Genomic DNA, 17,727 nt, shown 5'->3' with positions numbered 1-17,727 from the left:
TTCCTCTCCCACTCCCCCTGCTTGTGTTTCCCTCTCTCGCTGGCTGTCTCTATCTCTGTCAAATAAATAAATAAAATCTTTAAAAAAAAGAAAAAGAAAAAGAAAAAGAAACTCTAGCCCCTGTCGAAGTAAAGAGATGGGAGTTGGTGGCGTTGGCTCTAAAGGTCAAATGCACTCACCAAGCTCTATTCCCTTGACTTTTGAAGATGGAGCTCATGATTTCTCATTGTGGCTATATAAACTTTAATGTGGTAAATGGTACTTAATAATTATGATTTATATTTCCTATATCAATAGTCCATTTATGTAAAAATACCAGGCCCCCCTCTAACTATATATTTGATAAGGAGAAAACCCTACACAGCGTGGCAATGCACCCACAACATGGTTCTTTTCTTCATATTTCCTACTCCCTGTGACCCCTTATCTCTGAGCCTGTCACCTCCCCTTCGTCATCTGCTCTGAATCCCCAGAGTTCTACAGGTCTTGCTCCAGACACCATCTGGGGCTCACGTCCTTCCCACTGTACGCACACACACAAATGTGAAGTGTCAGGCAGTCCAGCACACCAAGATGTCATTACTTAAAACAGGCATGAGGGACTTCTGGCCCTGGACTAGTTTTCTGAAAATTAAGTGCTTTTGACCACCAAGCACTTCAGATCTACAAGGATCTAAATAGGAGGTTAGCATTGTTTTCGCTCTTGTTCCCTCTGTGTGATTGTGTGATTTATTTCTCACTCTGGTCCCCTCATCCTCTTGCCTAGACATTGTACCTAATCATGCATATCAAACCAGAAGACAACGTCAGTTTCCTTATTATCAGTGTGGGTGGTTTTTTGTTTTTTTTAGTCTTTTCCTTAGTAGTGAAAGGTTAAATAAAAACTCTCAGAGAAATGTTTCTATAATAAGAACTAATCACCCATGTCTGCCAGCTCTCTCCCTTCCTTTGTTTATAAGGCAAACACTGGGGCAGAGTGGTCAGTATGTCCACCATATGTCATCTCCAGTGGTATGAAGGCTGCTTGCAAGAACAGATTGCTCAATTTTCAGGAATTTTGCAAGTCAGCTGTTAAATGCAGCCATCACTAAAAATTAAATTCTATACAACTATAGTTAAATAAATGATATTAAAAATAAATGTAGTAAGTATTCAAAATCCATCACTTCCTAATTATTTTTACTTACACTTTATCTACCTTCTTTAAGGGACTACTATGTACAGTGGAAATACTGTCTAAAAACTACCTAAATACTCTATATGCTACTGAAGGGGTGAACTGAAAGACAGATGAAATGGATGATTTGTTGAGTTGCTAAATGAATCTGGGCAAGGTAATTAAATAGCTCTGTTCCCACAGAGAAATCTGAAACGATGAAGTGCTATTGTGAATCATTTCCCAACTCAGTGTTCAGTGATGTCATTCAGGTAGCTTGAAATCTGCCATGGTGGGACTACTTACACCACAGGTACTGGTAAATACTACAAATTTGGGCTGCTTTTTGTTTGATTTCTTTTGCTGTTTTGAGAGCTAGACATTTACCAGCATACCACCGATCTACAATCTAGTCTGCACTTGATATCCACCATGTATTTATAGGATATAAACAATGTGCAAGGATCTGAGTTATGAGCTGGAATCGTAAGGTGAATGAAAGAAACAGTCCTGACCCCGGACAGCATTAATATCAGTGTGAAAGACAGACAATAAATAAGCAAGAGGGCAAGCAGATACAAACAAGTTAACAAAACAATTTGCCAACAGAGGCACCTGGGGGGCTCAGTTGCTTAAGTGTCCGACTCTTGATTTCAGCTCAAGTCATGATCTCAGGGTCATGAGATTAAGCCTTGAGTCAGGCTCTGTGCTCCACGGGGAGTCTGCTTGAGATTCTCTCCCTCTGCCCCTCCCCCTGCTCATGCTCTCTCAATCTCCCTCTCTCTCAAATCAATCAGTCTTTAACAACAACAACAACAAAAAAACAGTTCACCAACAAACAAGTGTAAACCAAATAATTACTAATCGTGATAAATGCTATGAAGGAACTAATCAGGGTCAAGTTACCACACATGACTGGTAGAGGTCACTTTGGAAAGTTGGTCAGGTAGGTTTCCCAGAGATGGGGACATTTGTGGTAAGAATTGAAGGGTAAGAACACATCAGCCCTACAAAGAGCCTGCTAGGGGCTGCCTGTGGAAGGTCAATGAAAAAGGTAATCGCTAGATTTCTGTTTGAGCAACTGAGTAGATGGGGATAGCAACTTCTGGATAGAAGTACCCAAATTAAAACAAAGACATTGCCCTATACACAGACTAGTGCTACTTACATAAAAATATGCCCCCATAAAAAAAATAAAAGGATTAAGGAGGGAACTGATCTAATCTCCTCATTCAGCCCCCCTTCTAATCCTGACCTATTCATGTGGCTGTCCCCCTACCCCACCACATCCATGCAACAGCTGAAGTCAGGAATAGGCGGGAGCACAGAGGAGCAGCAGACAGTCACCCATGGAATCCCTTGCCTTCCAGATACGGGGCTGTACCCATGTAGGCCATTCTCCCAGATATCTATAAACAGCACATGCTCCCTGGAAACTTAAACCATGAACAAAACACACACGCTCCATCTTCAATCACGCTGAACAAATAAACCAGAAATGATGTTTACGAAATCTGTCAATCTGAAAGAGGCCTACCTAATATTAGTTCTGAATCTAAATCTGAGTACAGCTGGGTTTTTGAGACTTCATGTTACACTGCTGCAGGCTTCTCTGCAGGAGCACGACTGTTTAATTACCTGTCCCAGCTGCATTTAGCAACTCAACAAATCAACCATTTCATCTGTCTCTCTCAGTTGTCCACCCCTTTGGTATTCTGAGTTCTTAGAGAGCAGAAAGTGCTAAAATGACAGAAGTGGGTGCAGCAGACAGATGACTGATGCCTTCACACACATCCCATGTTATGCTTTACTGATGCTTATTCATAAAATGCGCTTTGCAAGGGGTCCTATTTAAATTGACAAAGTTAATGAGCGGCAGGGTTTTCATGATCCCGATGTGACAAGTAAAAGATACAAGGAAATATATCCAAAGGAAAGCATGACCATTGTGTGATATACTATCAGTGCTAAAATGATGAAGATCAAATGAGACCAAGCAAGCTCGAGCCCTTCAACCTGAGAGTGGAGAGACCGGTCATGAAGCAAACCGCAGTTAATTCATTTTGCTAAAAGCTCTACTTTTAGGGCCCTAAAACAAGATATCAGAATGCTCAAGTGAGAAAATAAATGATGTTGCTTCGGGGGAAAAAAACCCTTCTGGAGAGGAACAGATATGTCAGTAGGATGGGGGAGGCTGCTTCCAAAAAAGCTGAACTCAAAATAGGACAGAAAGAACCCCATGATTGGTTCTTGTAACACACACACACACACACACACACACACACACACACACTCTGAAGATGTTAAATGCCATGTTTAAAAGTTAGAGGGAAAGAATGACTAATTTTACCATAAGTAAAAAACAAACTTTCCAAGAATGAAGCTACAACTTTCCAACAGCGAAACACAGCCTAAGCTTCTCGCCTATCCAAATTTTTAATTCTGAATATTCAAAAAATACACACTGTGTACTCTTTCATACAGAAATACAGTGAAGGTTCTTTTTAGTGGCCTAACACCAAGGTCAAGAGTCAATTCGCATTTATCATTTTGTTTTGTTTAGCATCATCACTTTAACTATCCTTGATGTTACCTGCCTAGCCCACATGATATTTGAGCTTTTGACACCTGATCTAACACGTTGCACATATGCTCTTTGTTCTTGGTATTTCTTCCACCTGGAATATCCAACTATTTCCCCGAACCCACTCTTCAGGGTACACTACAAACGCCATCCTCCCAATAACCCTCCTTTACCCTTCTTGAAGAAGTACCACCTCCTTCCTCGAGCAAATAGAAGGCCTTTTAGCAACACCTGAACAGTGGAGTTCTCAGTGGAGTGAGGCAAGGAAAGAATCACAACTTCCTTTAGGAACTTCACCACAAACTACAGAATTAGAATATTGGTCAGGAGGGACAAAATAGGACATGTGTTTTTTCTCATTAGAGAGTGAGCAAGAGAGAGCACAGGCAGGGACGAGGGTCAGAGTGAGAGGGAGGAGCAGCTGAGCAGGGAGCCCAATGCGGGGCTGGATCCCAGAACCCCGGGATCATGACTCAAGCGCAAGGCAGCTGCTTAACCAACTGAGCCATCCAGGTGCCCCAAAGACATGTGTATTTTTAAAAAGCTCCTGCTTCCGAGAGGCCACCTACCCCAGCTAAGCACCTCAGTTACTATAGTTACTTCATTCCGTGCCTTGTGCTCCCCACTCAAAAAGAGACCAGCAAAGTGTAAATTCACACACCTAAGAATCCATTAACAGTAGCTGCCTCTGGGGAGGAGAACAAGGGGACTGGAATGAGAGAGAAACTTATTTTTTGCAGGACGTACTTCTGTAACTTTTTAATTTTTGGTCTTGTCCATATATTATTTATTCAAAAACAAAATGGCACAGGTGTAGAAGCCAGATAATGCCTGATTTGTTTCCTAATTTTGACACTTCTAGCTGCATATGAGTCTGGGTAAGACACTCTGCCTGCCTGACGCTCAGTTCCCACATATCATAATTGGAAAGAAGAAAACACTGGCTGACCAATAGGGTCACTGTGACAAAAAAAGGAGAAACTGTATTTGAAGCAAAGAACCCATCCTGGTAATCAAGTGGAAACACCCACTGCAACTCCTGGGAGGGTTCGGTACATCTCACTGCCTTAAAAATTAGATTTGCTCACATTGAGTGAGGGGGAAACGCATGTTTGAACATCCTTTGGTTCAGAGTATATAATTCAGGGAGGAAATAAAGTGAAATTTGTCAGCCTGTCTTGTCAAAGCCAGAGAACAGGACGTGTTATTTTTGTTTCCCACACCGGGGATCTTCCTAATGCTCAGTCCAAATCACAATTGATGGCCAGCAGAAAGGTCACTGGAACGAGCTTAATGCTTCTTCCTCACAGTGTTGTGATTATCTTAATAGTAAACAGTTGCCAAGAAAGCCATCCCTAAAAGTGCGAGTCGCCCCAGATGCGGGAAAACGGTTCTCGTGTCACGATTAACGGCTTCCTAGAAGCAGTGCAGCTAATGCTCAAGCCGCTGCAAATTGCTTTCACCTCCCTCTTCCCACAACTTCATCCATCTCACAAGAAAACCTCATCTATGAACCCTGGCCAGTAATTCATGAAGGTGCTTCTTGAATCGTCACCCCGTCCAGAGCAGTGGCAGTGGGGTAGTAAACTGGAGTGACCATCTGAAGACAGCTAGACCCTTAGGAACACCAGCTCTGGCCATGAAACATGGCTTTCCTCGATGTTCATAGCAGCATTGTCCACAATAGCCAAATTGTGGAAGACGCCGAGATGCCCTTCAACACATGACTGGATTAAGAAGATGTGGTCCATATATACAATGGAATATTACTCAGCCATCAGAAAACGATTACACAACATTTGCAGCAACGTGGATGGTACTGGAGGAGATTATGCTAAGTGAAATAAGTCGAGCAGAGAAAGACAGTTATCATATGGTTTCACTCATTTATGGAACATAAGAAATAGGAAAATCGGTAGGAGAAGGCAGGGAAGAATGAAGGGGGGGTAAACAGAAGGGGGAATGAAACATGAGAGACTGTGGACTCTGGGAAACAAACTGAGGGCTTCGGGGGTGGGGGATTGGGATAGGCCGGTGATGGGTATTAAGGAGGGCACATATTGCATGGTGCACTGGGTATTATATGCAAATAATGAATCATGGAACATTGCATCAAAAACTGGGGATGTACTGTATGGTGACTAATACAACAAAATAAAAATTATAAAAAAAAAGAAAGAAAGAAAGAAACGTGGCTTTCCTAATCAGAAACCTGACGAGACAGAAGAAAAACCTACAGCCTTGACCTCAGATCTTGACACTGCACCGAACATTCCACTGGTGTTAGCTGGCATTGCAACCGAAGCCCAGGCTTNGAAAGAAAGAAAGAAACATGGCTTTCCTAATCAGAAACCTGACGAGACAGAAGAAAAACCTACAGCCTTGACCTCAGATCTTGACACTGCACCGAACATTCCACTGGTGTTAGCTGGCATTGCAACCGAAGCCCAGGCTTACCACCGTGGATCTGGAAGCCCTGCAGTACCGGGTCTTCCTCACTAGCCACATTTAACATTCTAGTCTTCGCTTAGTCTGACCCTAACACTGAAACAAACAGCTTCCATTCTCCCCACAAGCTGGCCCTGTCTTCCCACAGAGCTTTTATACCTGCCACTCACCAGTTTCCCAGCTCCCCACGTCCTTACCCTTCAAGCCTGAGCTCAGAAAGGCTTTCTCTGGCTCTATCCCCAGAATGCTCCCTCCTCCCCAGTTACACTGTCACCATCCTGTTTAATCCTTTGCATCATTCCTAACAATCTACGACTATTTTATCAAGCTATGTTTTCACTTGCTTACTATCATGCCCTAACCCAAGCCCAGAGTCTAGGCTCTATGAGAGCAAAGACCTTTTCTATTATGCTGCCCACCGTTGGGAGCAGTGCCTGGCACAGAGCAGGAACTCGGTAAATACTTCAGAGATAAATGAATGTGATCTAAACTGCAGCCTGCCCCTGAGACCATCTAGCTGTATAATTTGAGGTGAGTCATTGCACCTGTGCAAACTCTGGCACCCTCCTCTGTGAGGTTCTGCAGGGATAGAGGCTCATTTACATACTGCAGAGGGGTGGGGGTGGGGCGCTGGGAATGAAAAGCTGCTAAGTTAAGAACTAAACTCCCAATCACAAGAGGATTTTTTTTTTAAAGATTTTATTTATTTGACAGAGAGACAGCCAGCGAGAGAGGGAACACAAGCAGGGGAAGTGGGAGAGGAAGAATCAGGCTCCCAGAGGAGGAGCCTGACACGGGGCTCGATCCCAGAACGCTGGGATCACACCCTGAGCCGAAGGCAAACATTTAATGACTGAGCCACCCAGGTGCCCCATACAAGAGGATTTTTAAAAACCATAACTCATCAATATAAAGAAATAATCTGTGGACATTTATAATTAAGAAATGATTTTTAAACAAAGTAAATATGTGTGATAATGTTATATGGGAAAAGTACACATCCCTGCTCTCTCACACATACATTACATAAAAGGATGGGCCTGCTAACTACAAATATGTAAACACATACAGGTAACATCTAAATATGAAAAGAGAATAGTACAATTATGGATGACTCTTCCAGGGCAAAAAATTTTAAAGAAATAAATACCTTGGCACAACAAAATTTCAATTAAATAATCAAATGTTTTAAAATCTTTTTTTTTTTTTTAAAGCTATAGTCATCAGGACAGTATGGTACTGGCACAAAAACAGACACACAGATCAACAGAACAGAACAGAAAACCCAGAAATGGGCACACAGCTATATGGTCCCCTAATCTTCAACAAAGCAGGAAAGTATATATAATGGAAAAAAGACAGTCTCTTCAACAAATGGTATTGGGAAAACTGGACAGCAACATGCAGAAGAATGAAACGACCATTTTGTTTCAAAAAAATAAATTCAAAATGCACAAAATAAATTCAAAATGGATGAAAGACCTAAATGTGAGACAAGAAACCATCAAAATCCTAGTGAGCACAGGCAGCAACCTCTTTGAGAGTGTAGCAACTTCTTACTAGACACATTGCCGGAGGCAAGAGAAACAAAAGCAAAAATGAACTACTGAGACTTCAGCAAGATAAAAATCTTCAGCACAGCGAAGGAAACAACAAAACTAAAAGGCAGCGTATGGAATGGGAGAAGGTATTTGCAAATGACATATCTAATAAAGGACTAGTACCCAAAATCTCTAAAGAACTTATCAAACCCAACACCCAAAACTCAAATAATCCAGTTAAGAAATGGGCAGAAGACATAAATCAGACATTTTGCCAAAGAAAACATCCAGATGGCTAAAAGACACATGAAAAGATGCTCAATGTCACTTGTCATCAGGAAAGTACAAATCAAAACCATGAGGAGATACCACCTCACACCGGTCAGAATGGCTAAAATCAACAACACAGGAAACAACAGGTGTTGGCAGAGAAAGGGGAACCCTCTTACACTGTTGGTGGGAATGCAAACTGGTGCAGTCACCCTGGAGAACAATATGAAGGTTCCTCAAAAAGTAAAAAATAGAACTGCCCTATGATCCAGCAAGCGCAGTACTAGGAGTTTACCCAAAGGATACAAAAATACTGATTTGAAGGGGCACGTGCACCCTGATGTTTGTAGCAGCATTATCAACAATAGCCAAAGCAGGAAAAAGCCCAAATATCCACTGACTGATGAACGGATAACGAAGAGGTGGTATATATATACAACGGAATATTACTCAATCATCGAAAGAATGAAATCTTGCCATTTGCAATGATGTGGAAGGAGCTTATGCTAGGCAAAATAAGTCAGAAAAAGACAAACCATATGATTTCACTCATATGTGGAATTTAAGAAACAAAACAGATGAACATATAGTGGGGGGGGGAAGAGAGGGAAGCAAACCATAAGATAGAGAACAAACTGAGGGTTGATGGAGGAAGGGAAGTGGGGGGGCGGGCTAGCTGGGTGATGGGTATTAGGGAGGGCACTTATGATGAGCACTGGCTGTTATAAGAGATGAATCACTAAATTCTATGGCCTGAGACCAATATTACACTATAGGTTAACTAGCTAGAATTTAAATAAAATTTTGAAAAAAAAATAGTTTTTTTTAAAGGAGACTTTAAAAGTTTAGAGACTAAAAATGAAGCACACAACTGGGAAACAAAATCACCATTTACTGAACAATTCTTATGTATTAGCACTGAGCTATATTAATTAAGGCATATATTATATATATTTATACTTAATCTTCCAACATAAGTATTATTGTTCATATTCTGTAGAAGAAAAATTAGGCTGCTTATTTCACCTCCTAAAATGCTTCCTCAGATGTCACCTTTTTAATGAGGCCTTCCCTGGTCAACCTATCTAAAATTGCAAACCCACCCTCTGTCCTGAATTCCTTATTTTTCTTCCCTGCCTTAAATTCTCTATGACACATATCACCAATACAATGTATCCTATTTTTTATCTCCCTTTATGAAAATATAAGTTCTACAAGGCAGAGATTTTTTTTCCTCTGTTCTCTTCTGAAACCCCAGCACCCAGTAGAGGGCCTGACACAAAGTAGGGTATTAATGAGTATTTGAAAACTGAATAATGAATGAATGAATGTACAGCTGAATGCACTGGTGAGCTTCTATGAGTTAGTTCTGAATGTTCAATTCAAAGCCTTTTCATGTGTTTATATCAGATTTGCTGAGTACACACATGTGCGTGTGTGTGTGTGTATGTGTGTGTGCAGATATATACTGAAACAAATATAGATATATATGGCACAGAAGTTGATCAGGAAAGAAATAAAATCAGTAAGACTGGTGACAAGGAACTAGGAAATGAAGGTGAGATAGAACATCTGTCTGAAAAAAGACAATGCCATTCTTTAAGATGTGCACCCAAAATGTGGTTATTATCTTTTTTTACTTATCATAGAGTACGATGATACAGGGTCTTAATGGCTTTGAACGTGGGAGGACAGACAACTAAAGCTGAACTGCATGATGAGTTGAGTTTGAGCTAAGGTATGTTTCCCCCAAGGAGGTCTCTTGATTCTAAAGCTATATGGGCAAGGAGGCTAAAAGCCAATCGGGAAAACTCTGAAAAACAACGATTTCAGCAGCCCCAAAGTACTGAGGAGATAGAACTGGAGTTCAGGTCCCACTAAGAAGAGGGTACCAGTATACATTCCTGACTCATGGAATACTTGAAAGGCTAGGTCTTAGGAGCAAAGGCAAACCAGAAAGGGTCTGAAACTTACCAGAATGGTACCTCCATCTCATCTCAGAGATAATCACCCACCCTCACCCCTCCACCCCCAACACACACACACACACAATCTCATCAGAAATAAGAATGAGTCCGTGGAAAAAGATAACATCACCTGAAGCCTCTGGAGTTGTCCTACATAATGTCAGGTAGTCAATTACATTATGACATGAGGAAAGAGACAACCAAATAACAAAAGAAAATATCAAACAATAGAAACACATACAAAGTTCATCCGGATGCTGAAATTAACCATTTCAAGTCCTTATAAACTGTAATATGTTCAAGACATAGAGGAAACGATGGCAAATGCAGATTTTTTTAAATTATAAGTTCCACCAAAGAATATAATCTAAAAAGGAATAAAACAGAAATTCTAGAATAGAAAACTGTAACAAAAACTAAAATTAAGGACTCAATCGATGGGCTTTGGCAGCAGATTAGGCACAGGAAACTTAGCAAACTGAAAGAAGTATCCAAGAGTTTAGTGTATATTAAAGAACAGTCTTGGGGCGCCTGGGTGGCAGAGCGGTTAAGCATCTGCCTTCAGCTCAGGGCGTGATCCCGGCGTTATGGGATCGAGCCCCACGTCAGGCTCCTCTGCTATGAGCCTGCTTCTTCCTCTCCCACTCCCCCTGCTTGTGTTCCCTCTCTCGCTGGCTGTCTCTATCTCTGTCTTATAAATAAATAAAAAATCTTTAAAAAAAATAAATAAATAAATAAATAAATAACAGTCTTGGGGACAGCATCATTGATTTTTATAAATGATAAAAATAGTAACACATATTAGTATGCACTTGCGACTCTTCTAGGCACAGCATATTTAATCCCTATAAAACCAATGAGGTAGGTAGTATCCTATTAATATCTACCTTTAACAGACAACAAAACCGACACAGAGTTTAGATAATTTTGCAAGCTACTGAATGCATAAGCCAGAATTTGAACTCAGGCAGTTTGACCCCAAAGTCCATGTAATTAGTAAATTGTACTGCAGTGGTTAAAAACAATTGAAGTTTGGTGAAGTATTTCTATTTCTTACTATCTTCTTAAATTAAATCCCTCCCAGCATAGTTAGATGGAATTAATAATTAGGGACTACTCTGATGATTTTGTAAATAATTTAAAATTAACTATAAATTGTGCCACGATGATTTTATATTGCCCATCGGAGAAAAGCTTGGTCAGTTGGCCCCATAGGTACGCAAGGTAGTGACTCAAAATGCAGGTTAGCACAGGAGGAAAGAAATACTCTCTGCAGTCTCAGCCTTGAAAATTCAAACCTATAAAATGACAGCCCATATAATATAAAATTATGGAGGAGAAACATTCAGCACAAATACTCAAAGAAAGAAATGGCAGAACTATCTAAAGAGATAACTTCTTACAAAACCCACATGGGATACAGAGAACTCCTCTTGAATAGTGCATGTGACAGCAGAGTTTAAGCCTGGCTTAGTTCATATAGCCATTTGGGATTACAATATAAATTGTGAAACTATTTTAACAAGAACACCTTTCCTTTCTCATCATTTGTTGAGAAAGCCACCAAGAAGGCTTCTCTAAGTACCAAATGCCCTGCTTTCTGATCATCCAGAATAGAAACTATAAAGTTAATTTGTAGTGAGAAAAAACTAAAAGTGTTGGGGGAAACTGTTACCATCACCTCCTGGCATTTTGCCATTAGTATGGACTCTGGGAAACAAACTGAAGACTTCAGAGGGGAGGGGGTGGGGGAATGGGATAGGCTGGTGATGGGTAGTAAGGAGGGCACGTATTGCATGGTGCACTGGGTGTTATACGCAACTAATGAATCATCGAACTTTGCATCAGAAACCAGGGATGTTCTGTATGGCGACTAACATAATATAATAAAAAAAATTAAAAAAATAAATAAAAATAAAAAAAAAAAATAGAGATTGGGTAACTACTACAAATACCGCTTCACCCCCTCATTATTTTGATCACAAAGTTAGGAATNAGGGATGTTCTGTATGGCGACTAACATAATATAATAAAAAAACATTAAAAAAATAAATAAAAATAAAAAAAATAAAAAATAGAGATTGGGTAACTACTACAAATACCGCTTCACCCCCTCATTATTTTGATCACAAAGTTAGGAATCACAAGGTCAAGGATAACTCAACAGAAAAGCAGCTACTTTTTGAGGATGATTTTTGCATCATCCTTAGCAAGAACTCAACCTAAATCCCTGCATTTTCTCGAAATTATTACTTCACTTCTTGTACATTTTTAAGGAGAGGGAAATAAAGCTAAATCTATTAAAAAAAAAAAAGAAAGAAAGCTCTCGCTACAAAATTTTTTAAGTTCAAGAAAAAATACTGCCTATAATGCACTTTTCTGCCTTTAGACATCCGGACCCGAAAGATTTTGCGAAGTCTATGTTTGTGGTCTTGATTTTTTGGAAACATTTTAAAAGTCCTGCTGATAATGTCTGAAAGGCTAATGGGCTCTGGATGATGCTACTCTGTGTACTACCTGTAACGTGGGCAAAGCAATCAAACCGGGCTTTTGGCTTCTGAAAGTGGCACAGGGACCCCAGGTTCTTCCCAGGCATATCTAACCAACACCCTTCGTAACAGTAAGAGCCCACCACATTTCCAGAAAACATCTAAGACTAAATTCTGGAAACTTCTAGTCACAGCACAAACTTAGTTTCTTCAATGAGAACTTAAACCTCTTTTTTTTTTTTTTAAGTTTTTTAAAAAATATATTTATTTGACATGGGGCAGGGGGGTGGAGAGAGCAAGCATAAGCAGGGGGAACAGCAGGCAGGGGAGAAGCAGGCTCCCCACTGAGCAAGGAGCCCGATGTGGGGCTCGATCCCAGGACTCTGGGATCATGACCTGAGCCAAAGGCAGCCACTTAACTTACTGAGCCACCCAGGTACCCCGAACTTAAAGTTCTTCAAACAACAGAAAACGATAACATTTTTTAAAAATAATGCTTACCTTTGAATATTTCTGTAACTCAGCATCATCTGCAATCTGTGTATCCAAAGTAGCAACCTAAATTTACAAGAAAAGAAAAAAACTCCAATATTTGTAAAAGCATAACATTATTTCTTCTTAGGTTTTCTGAAAAAAACTTGTAAACCCTATATATTGATAATACCATCTGATCTGCATTCTCATCTTTTTCCGTTATTTCTGACATCCAGAAGTATAATACATAACGCAAAATTTCAGAGAATATTTTTCTTGTTGTTATTGTTTTCTTCAGCAATCTTTTTCCCTAAATTACTCAGTTGAACCAGAAGGGGATGTGCAAAACACGTACACTGTTTTTAAAAATCCATGACCCCTAAAATTTTAATATAATCCTCTGTTATAAGGAGTCCATAAAAATTTTATTCCTATAACAAAGCCAAGAGTATAATCAGTTTTGCTTTTAAATTCAGGCCTTAAAACAAAGTTTGCGAGGTCAGTAGAGTGAGACGAGTTTGGAAAAACTGAAGCATCTGACTTTCCACAGCAAACCCCACCATTTCCCTAGGAGAAATAGCTGGCAAGGACACGAACAGAAAGACCTGGCCTGGTGAGAAGCTCATGGAATACTTAAAGCTCTTAATCCTGGCCTAAAACTATTGTTCTAAGCCTCAGTGATAGATATCCCCAGAAGTGAATTCCTAGCAAGCAAAATACTGATGATTTGCATGTGTAAGTTGTTAATAAAGTACGGTGCATCTGGAGGGAGGGGATAAGTTACACAGTGATCCAACTAAGTTTCTAAAAGTACTGTACTTCATATAAGCAGATTCTAGAAGAAAAATGAAATCAGAAACATCAGAGTACATGAGTGCATGCATGCATTTACTTATCTTGCTTGGTTTCTCCTTTCTGATCCTCATCCCTCAAAACAGCAAGAATCCTTAATGAGTAAGTTGTCACTTTAAATTCCCAACCTCAAATTCTGTCCCCTCTTTCTCGCCATTATGTTATGCCCTCACTGTGTGATAAATGAAATTTGGAGGGGTAGTTATAAGGAGGATACAATTTTAACCAAAAAGAGCCCATCACGAAAGTGTCCCATTTATAAATACTGGGACACCAAATTGAATACCAAACCACTAAGAATAGTAGAAAAAGTTATTTGTTAAGGTGATAGATAGCCTAATGACAAAACAGCATTTGAAATCTATGAAGTAAAGCAGCAGCACTTCATGAGGACCAAATGCAAGTACGAAATTAACAAGAATAGAGTATGGCATGTTTTAACTCAACAACACTGGAAGTTTTCTGACAATAGATAGTGACTGTATGTTCTGAACCAATAAGAGGAATAAAAAATCTCCAACCAGCCAACAAGTACTAATGATAAACATATGTAAGAAAACATGAATGACAACAGAAATTTAATAGAATATTTTATTACTAATGCATTTAGTGAACACTATAGAAGCTTTTCTAAGCACAGCTTTCTGCTTTCACGTGGATTCATAGGGGGAAATGTAAGCAATCCCTTACTCAATGAGTCTAATAACAGGTGAAAGGAAGTCTAATGGACCACTGGTGCTATAAACTTATACCTAACCTAAATTACTTCCTGTTCTCCCTAATACATTTGATAATCATTCTTTCATTTTTCTCATAAAACTGTAAGATTCTTTGTGAAACATAGGACTAATATCCACAGCCCTTTCAGTGAACAATAAAACAAACAGATCATAAAAGCAATCATAAAAATGCCAGCAATTTTAAGCAGCTGATACAGGTTATAAATTTAAAGGCAAGTTTTCTAAGATTCTTCTGCCTACTGTTGACTTAAATGTTTTCAACATGAACCGAGTGTCTGCTAATTATAACTGAAACTTGTGTGCAGTCCTTAATTGCTCTTACAGCTTAAAATGTTAAAAGAGGGGGGGAAAATCAATCAATCCACTAGGGAAGAAAGGCAGGAGAAAAATAAAGGCAAGCTGGCTAATCTTGGGCTCTCCCATTTCTTTAAACTGCAATGTTAGGCGCTTGACATGCAATGAGACATGAATTTTTTTTTATTACAATATTTTAACATACCATTACTTCATAATCCGGGCCCAACAGGTTTTCCCATCTAGATTTCAGCTCATTTTCTGGAGAGTCCGGAGCATTTTCTGGATTTTAGAGGGGAAAGAAAAAGTTGAAGCTACTGTGAGCCAAACTTAACTACTAAATTCCTCAATAATAGCACAGTTCCAGTAAGTAAAAGGGAAATGAATAAAAAGGAAAATGCACGAACATGGGTCTACCAGGTAAAGTAAATCAGAGGTGACTTATAAGACTAACGTAGAATGTAAGGCCACTTATGACCAAATTATTAAGGAGTTTTTGTTTTTAAGGAAAAATTTTATATTTTATTCAATTTTATTTTACAGGGAAGAGGAACTGATGAGTTAGAAATGAAATTTGAAATATATACACTTTATATGTAAACATCCTGCAGTTTACAAGTAAAATACATCTGGCTTTGCTTTACAGTATGTTAAGACAAACAAGGATTTAATTTAAATGTTCATCACTTCAAAGTAATACCTTCCAACACCCACAGGAAAAGTAAAAAACTTATCAAGACATCTTGACCATCAACTGGGCATATCAACACAATCCAGTCAGACTTCTCATTTGGGCGGATATAAAACCATGTCTGGTTTAATTCAACCAGGGAGATGCATGAGATTTAACATCCTAGAAACTCTGTGTCCTTTGGTCTCGTGGTTACTTGGTTATACCTTTGTGACTCTTGAGTATAATATTGCTTTTGCATAGGTCAGATAATATTGACGAACTAAGACAGATTTAAAGTGCCCTGCCTGTCCCCCATGTGAACTTGGCCAGAAGCTCAGGACATAGTTCGTAGTCTGAATAATGACTCATAGGCAAAAGTTAAAGTACTAAAAATACAATTTCAATTTATATCCAAAGCAGTAGCAGAAAATAAACAAACCTTCACCTTTTTTTCTCTAAGTTAAAGAAAACCTCTCTCAATTTTGTCACAAGATTAAACAAGTCACAGAACACTTACTCCGGCTGACATAACCATCTGTCTAAAATCAAACATAACTTGGAATATCAGCTTTCAGTCTTCAGCACGGACAGCTCATCTTGGATGCACATAATGCTTAATTACATAATGCAAATCATCAAGTAAAACAGGCTAACCTAAGAATTCAGAGACTAAGACTAATAAACACTAAAGAACTTAACTCACTGGACGTACAAAACAATATCCATGAAATAACTATATCAACTGACATGTTGGGGATAACTAATGAAAGATCTTATGAAAAGCAAAATATCATTCAATGTGGGCTCTGCACCTTTGCGCCTATCTATTGTTGTCAACACTTCTGTAAGAAATTACGGTAAGAGTTCTACCATCTTTGTTAAATTTCTTTCGTGCAGCAGTTTCTTATCCAGTAAGCTAATCTGCAAAGTTTTGGATGAACTGTAAGCATAAAAATGACATTTCATACACATGTATAAAATAATGACATCTCACCTACAATTCTTTTAACTCTTTCATCTTTCATTTGCATAATGGAAGCACAGATAGTCATGAGTTTTAAAGCATAGCACAAAGCTAAGTACCAGAGGAAAAAGACTATTTTCACAGCCCAATTAATCCTGGGCTACACAAAATGACTTAAAAAAATTAATAGTAGGATTATCTGAAACAATTATTCAAATGGCAATGAAGGGGAGAATATGCCACCCCAAAATATGCCATTTTTGCATGTGGCATATTTTGAGTATTTTTTGAAAGACCCAGCAGACTCAGGAAAAACTTTTACCTCTCCCTTAACTACCTAGAAGAATTTAGACACGAGGTCTAGACCAGAAAGAGCTATTACCAGAGATAACTTTTTTATCTGAAAGACCTATTGGCATGACAGAGCAAACTTTTAATTACCAAACATTTGCTCTTCTTAACATGCTGCAAATTACCCTCTTCATCTTTAAAGCCCCAGGCCTCCACCCCATTCCTTAAGTTAGAATAGCATATAAGCCTCAACTGTCCAACTTACTCTTGGGTCTCATATTTTTATGGGGTTTCCTTATCAAATTTGTTTTTCTCCCATTAATCTGTTTTATATCAATTTAATTATTAGACCAGTCAAAGAACCTAGAAGGGAAGAAGGGAAAGTTTTTCTGCCCCTATAATGAAAAAGACAGTTAACTTCTTAGCAGTTCAATGATTTTGGTCTTACTGTCAAGCTGAAATTATACATACTCATGAAGAAAAAAATGCAATGAGACTGATCCAAAAAGAGCAGATAAGTGTCTGAAAATATTTCTAACTTCAGAAAGTACTTGATTTTCATCCAATAGTTCCATGAAAATCTATCTGGGTTCACTTGAATTTAAATAGCAAAGATCTAACTACAATCCACTTGGGTCAAAAAGAATAAGGTAAATTTCCAAATTATAGGAAATTTTTTAACTTGAATGAGGGGTTACTCCTTCCTTCAGGAAATCCTTTCCTGAGATGAGATAATCAAAGCCAAAACTTCTCTGGAAGAGGACGGTGTTAAGTATTCCATCTCATTCAACTGTCAAGGCTTTCTGGAGCACCTCTATGCAGGGAATTGTGTGAGACTGTTATTCAGAATGCTTGCAGAACAGTCAACTATGTAGCCAAGGTATCAAAGTACAAAGTAAAAGGACAAAGTTGCACATAAATTGAAAAGAAGATTAAAGTATAAATGTATAGCAAACTGGCAATTTGATAAAACATGTAAATATG

The 17,727-nt window shown here is 38.9% G+C and overlaps 1 protein-coding gene across 8 annotated transcripts in view; it reads right to left on the bottom strand.

Annotated features, from left to right (window-relative positions):
* The window catches only part of PATJ (PATJ crumbs cell polarity complex component), a 341,090-nt gene that overhangs the window by 277,892 nt on the left and 45,471 nt on the right, over nucleotides 1-17,727 (bottom strand). For all 8 annotated transcript variants that reach the window (XR_004623211.1, XM_034653499.1, XM_034653506.1 and 5 more), the window contains 2 exons: nucleotides 15,021-15,097; nucleotides 12,957-13,013 (listed from right to left, as the gene is read on the bottom strand). Coding sequence is in view for 7 of the 8 variants with exons in the window: in XM_034653499.1 (XP_034509390.1) it covers nucleotides 12,957-13,013; nucleotides 15,021-15,097 (134 nt within the window). In the remaining variant the exon portion in view is untranslated. The remainder of the gene's footprint in view (nucleotides 1-12,956; nucleotides 13,014-15,020; nucleotides 15,098-17,727) is intronic.

The sequence above is a fragment of the Ailuropoda melanoleuca genome, chromosome 2, assembly GCF_002007445.2.
Source record: "Ailuropoda melanoleuca isolate Jingjing chromosome 2, ASM200744v2, whole genome shotgun sequence".
Classification (NCBI taxonomy): Eukaryota; Metazoa; Chordata; class Mammalia; order Carnivora; family Ursidae; genus Ailuropoda; species Ailuropoda melanoleuca.
The sequence above is the reverse complement of the archived record's forward strand: the minus strand, read 5'-3'. Positions and strand labels throughout refer to the sequence as shown.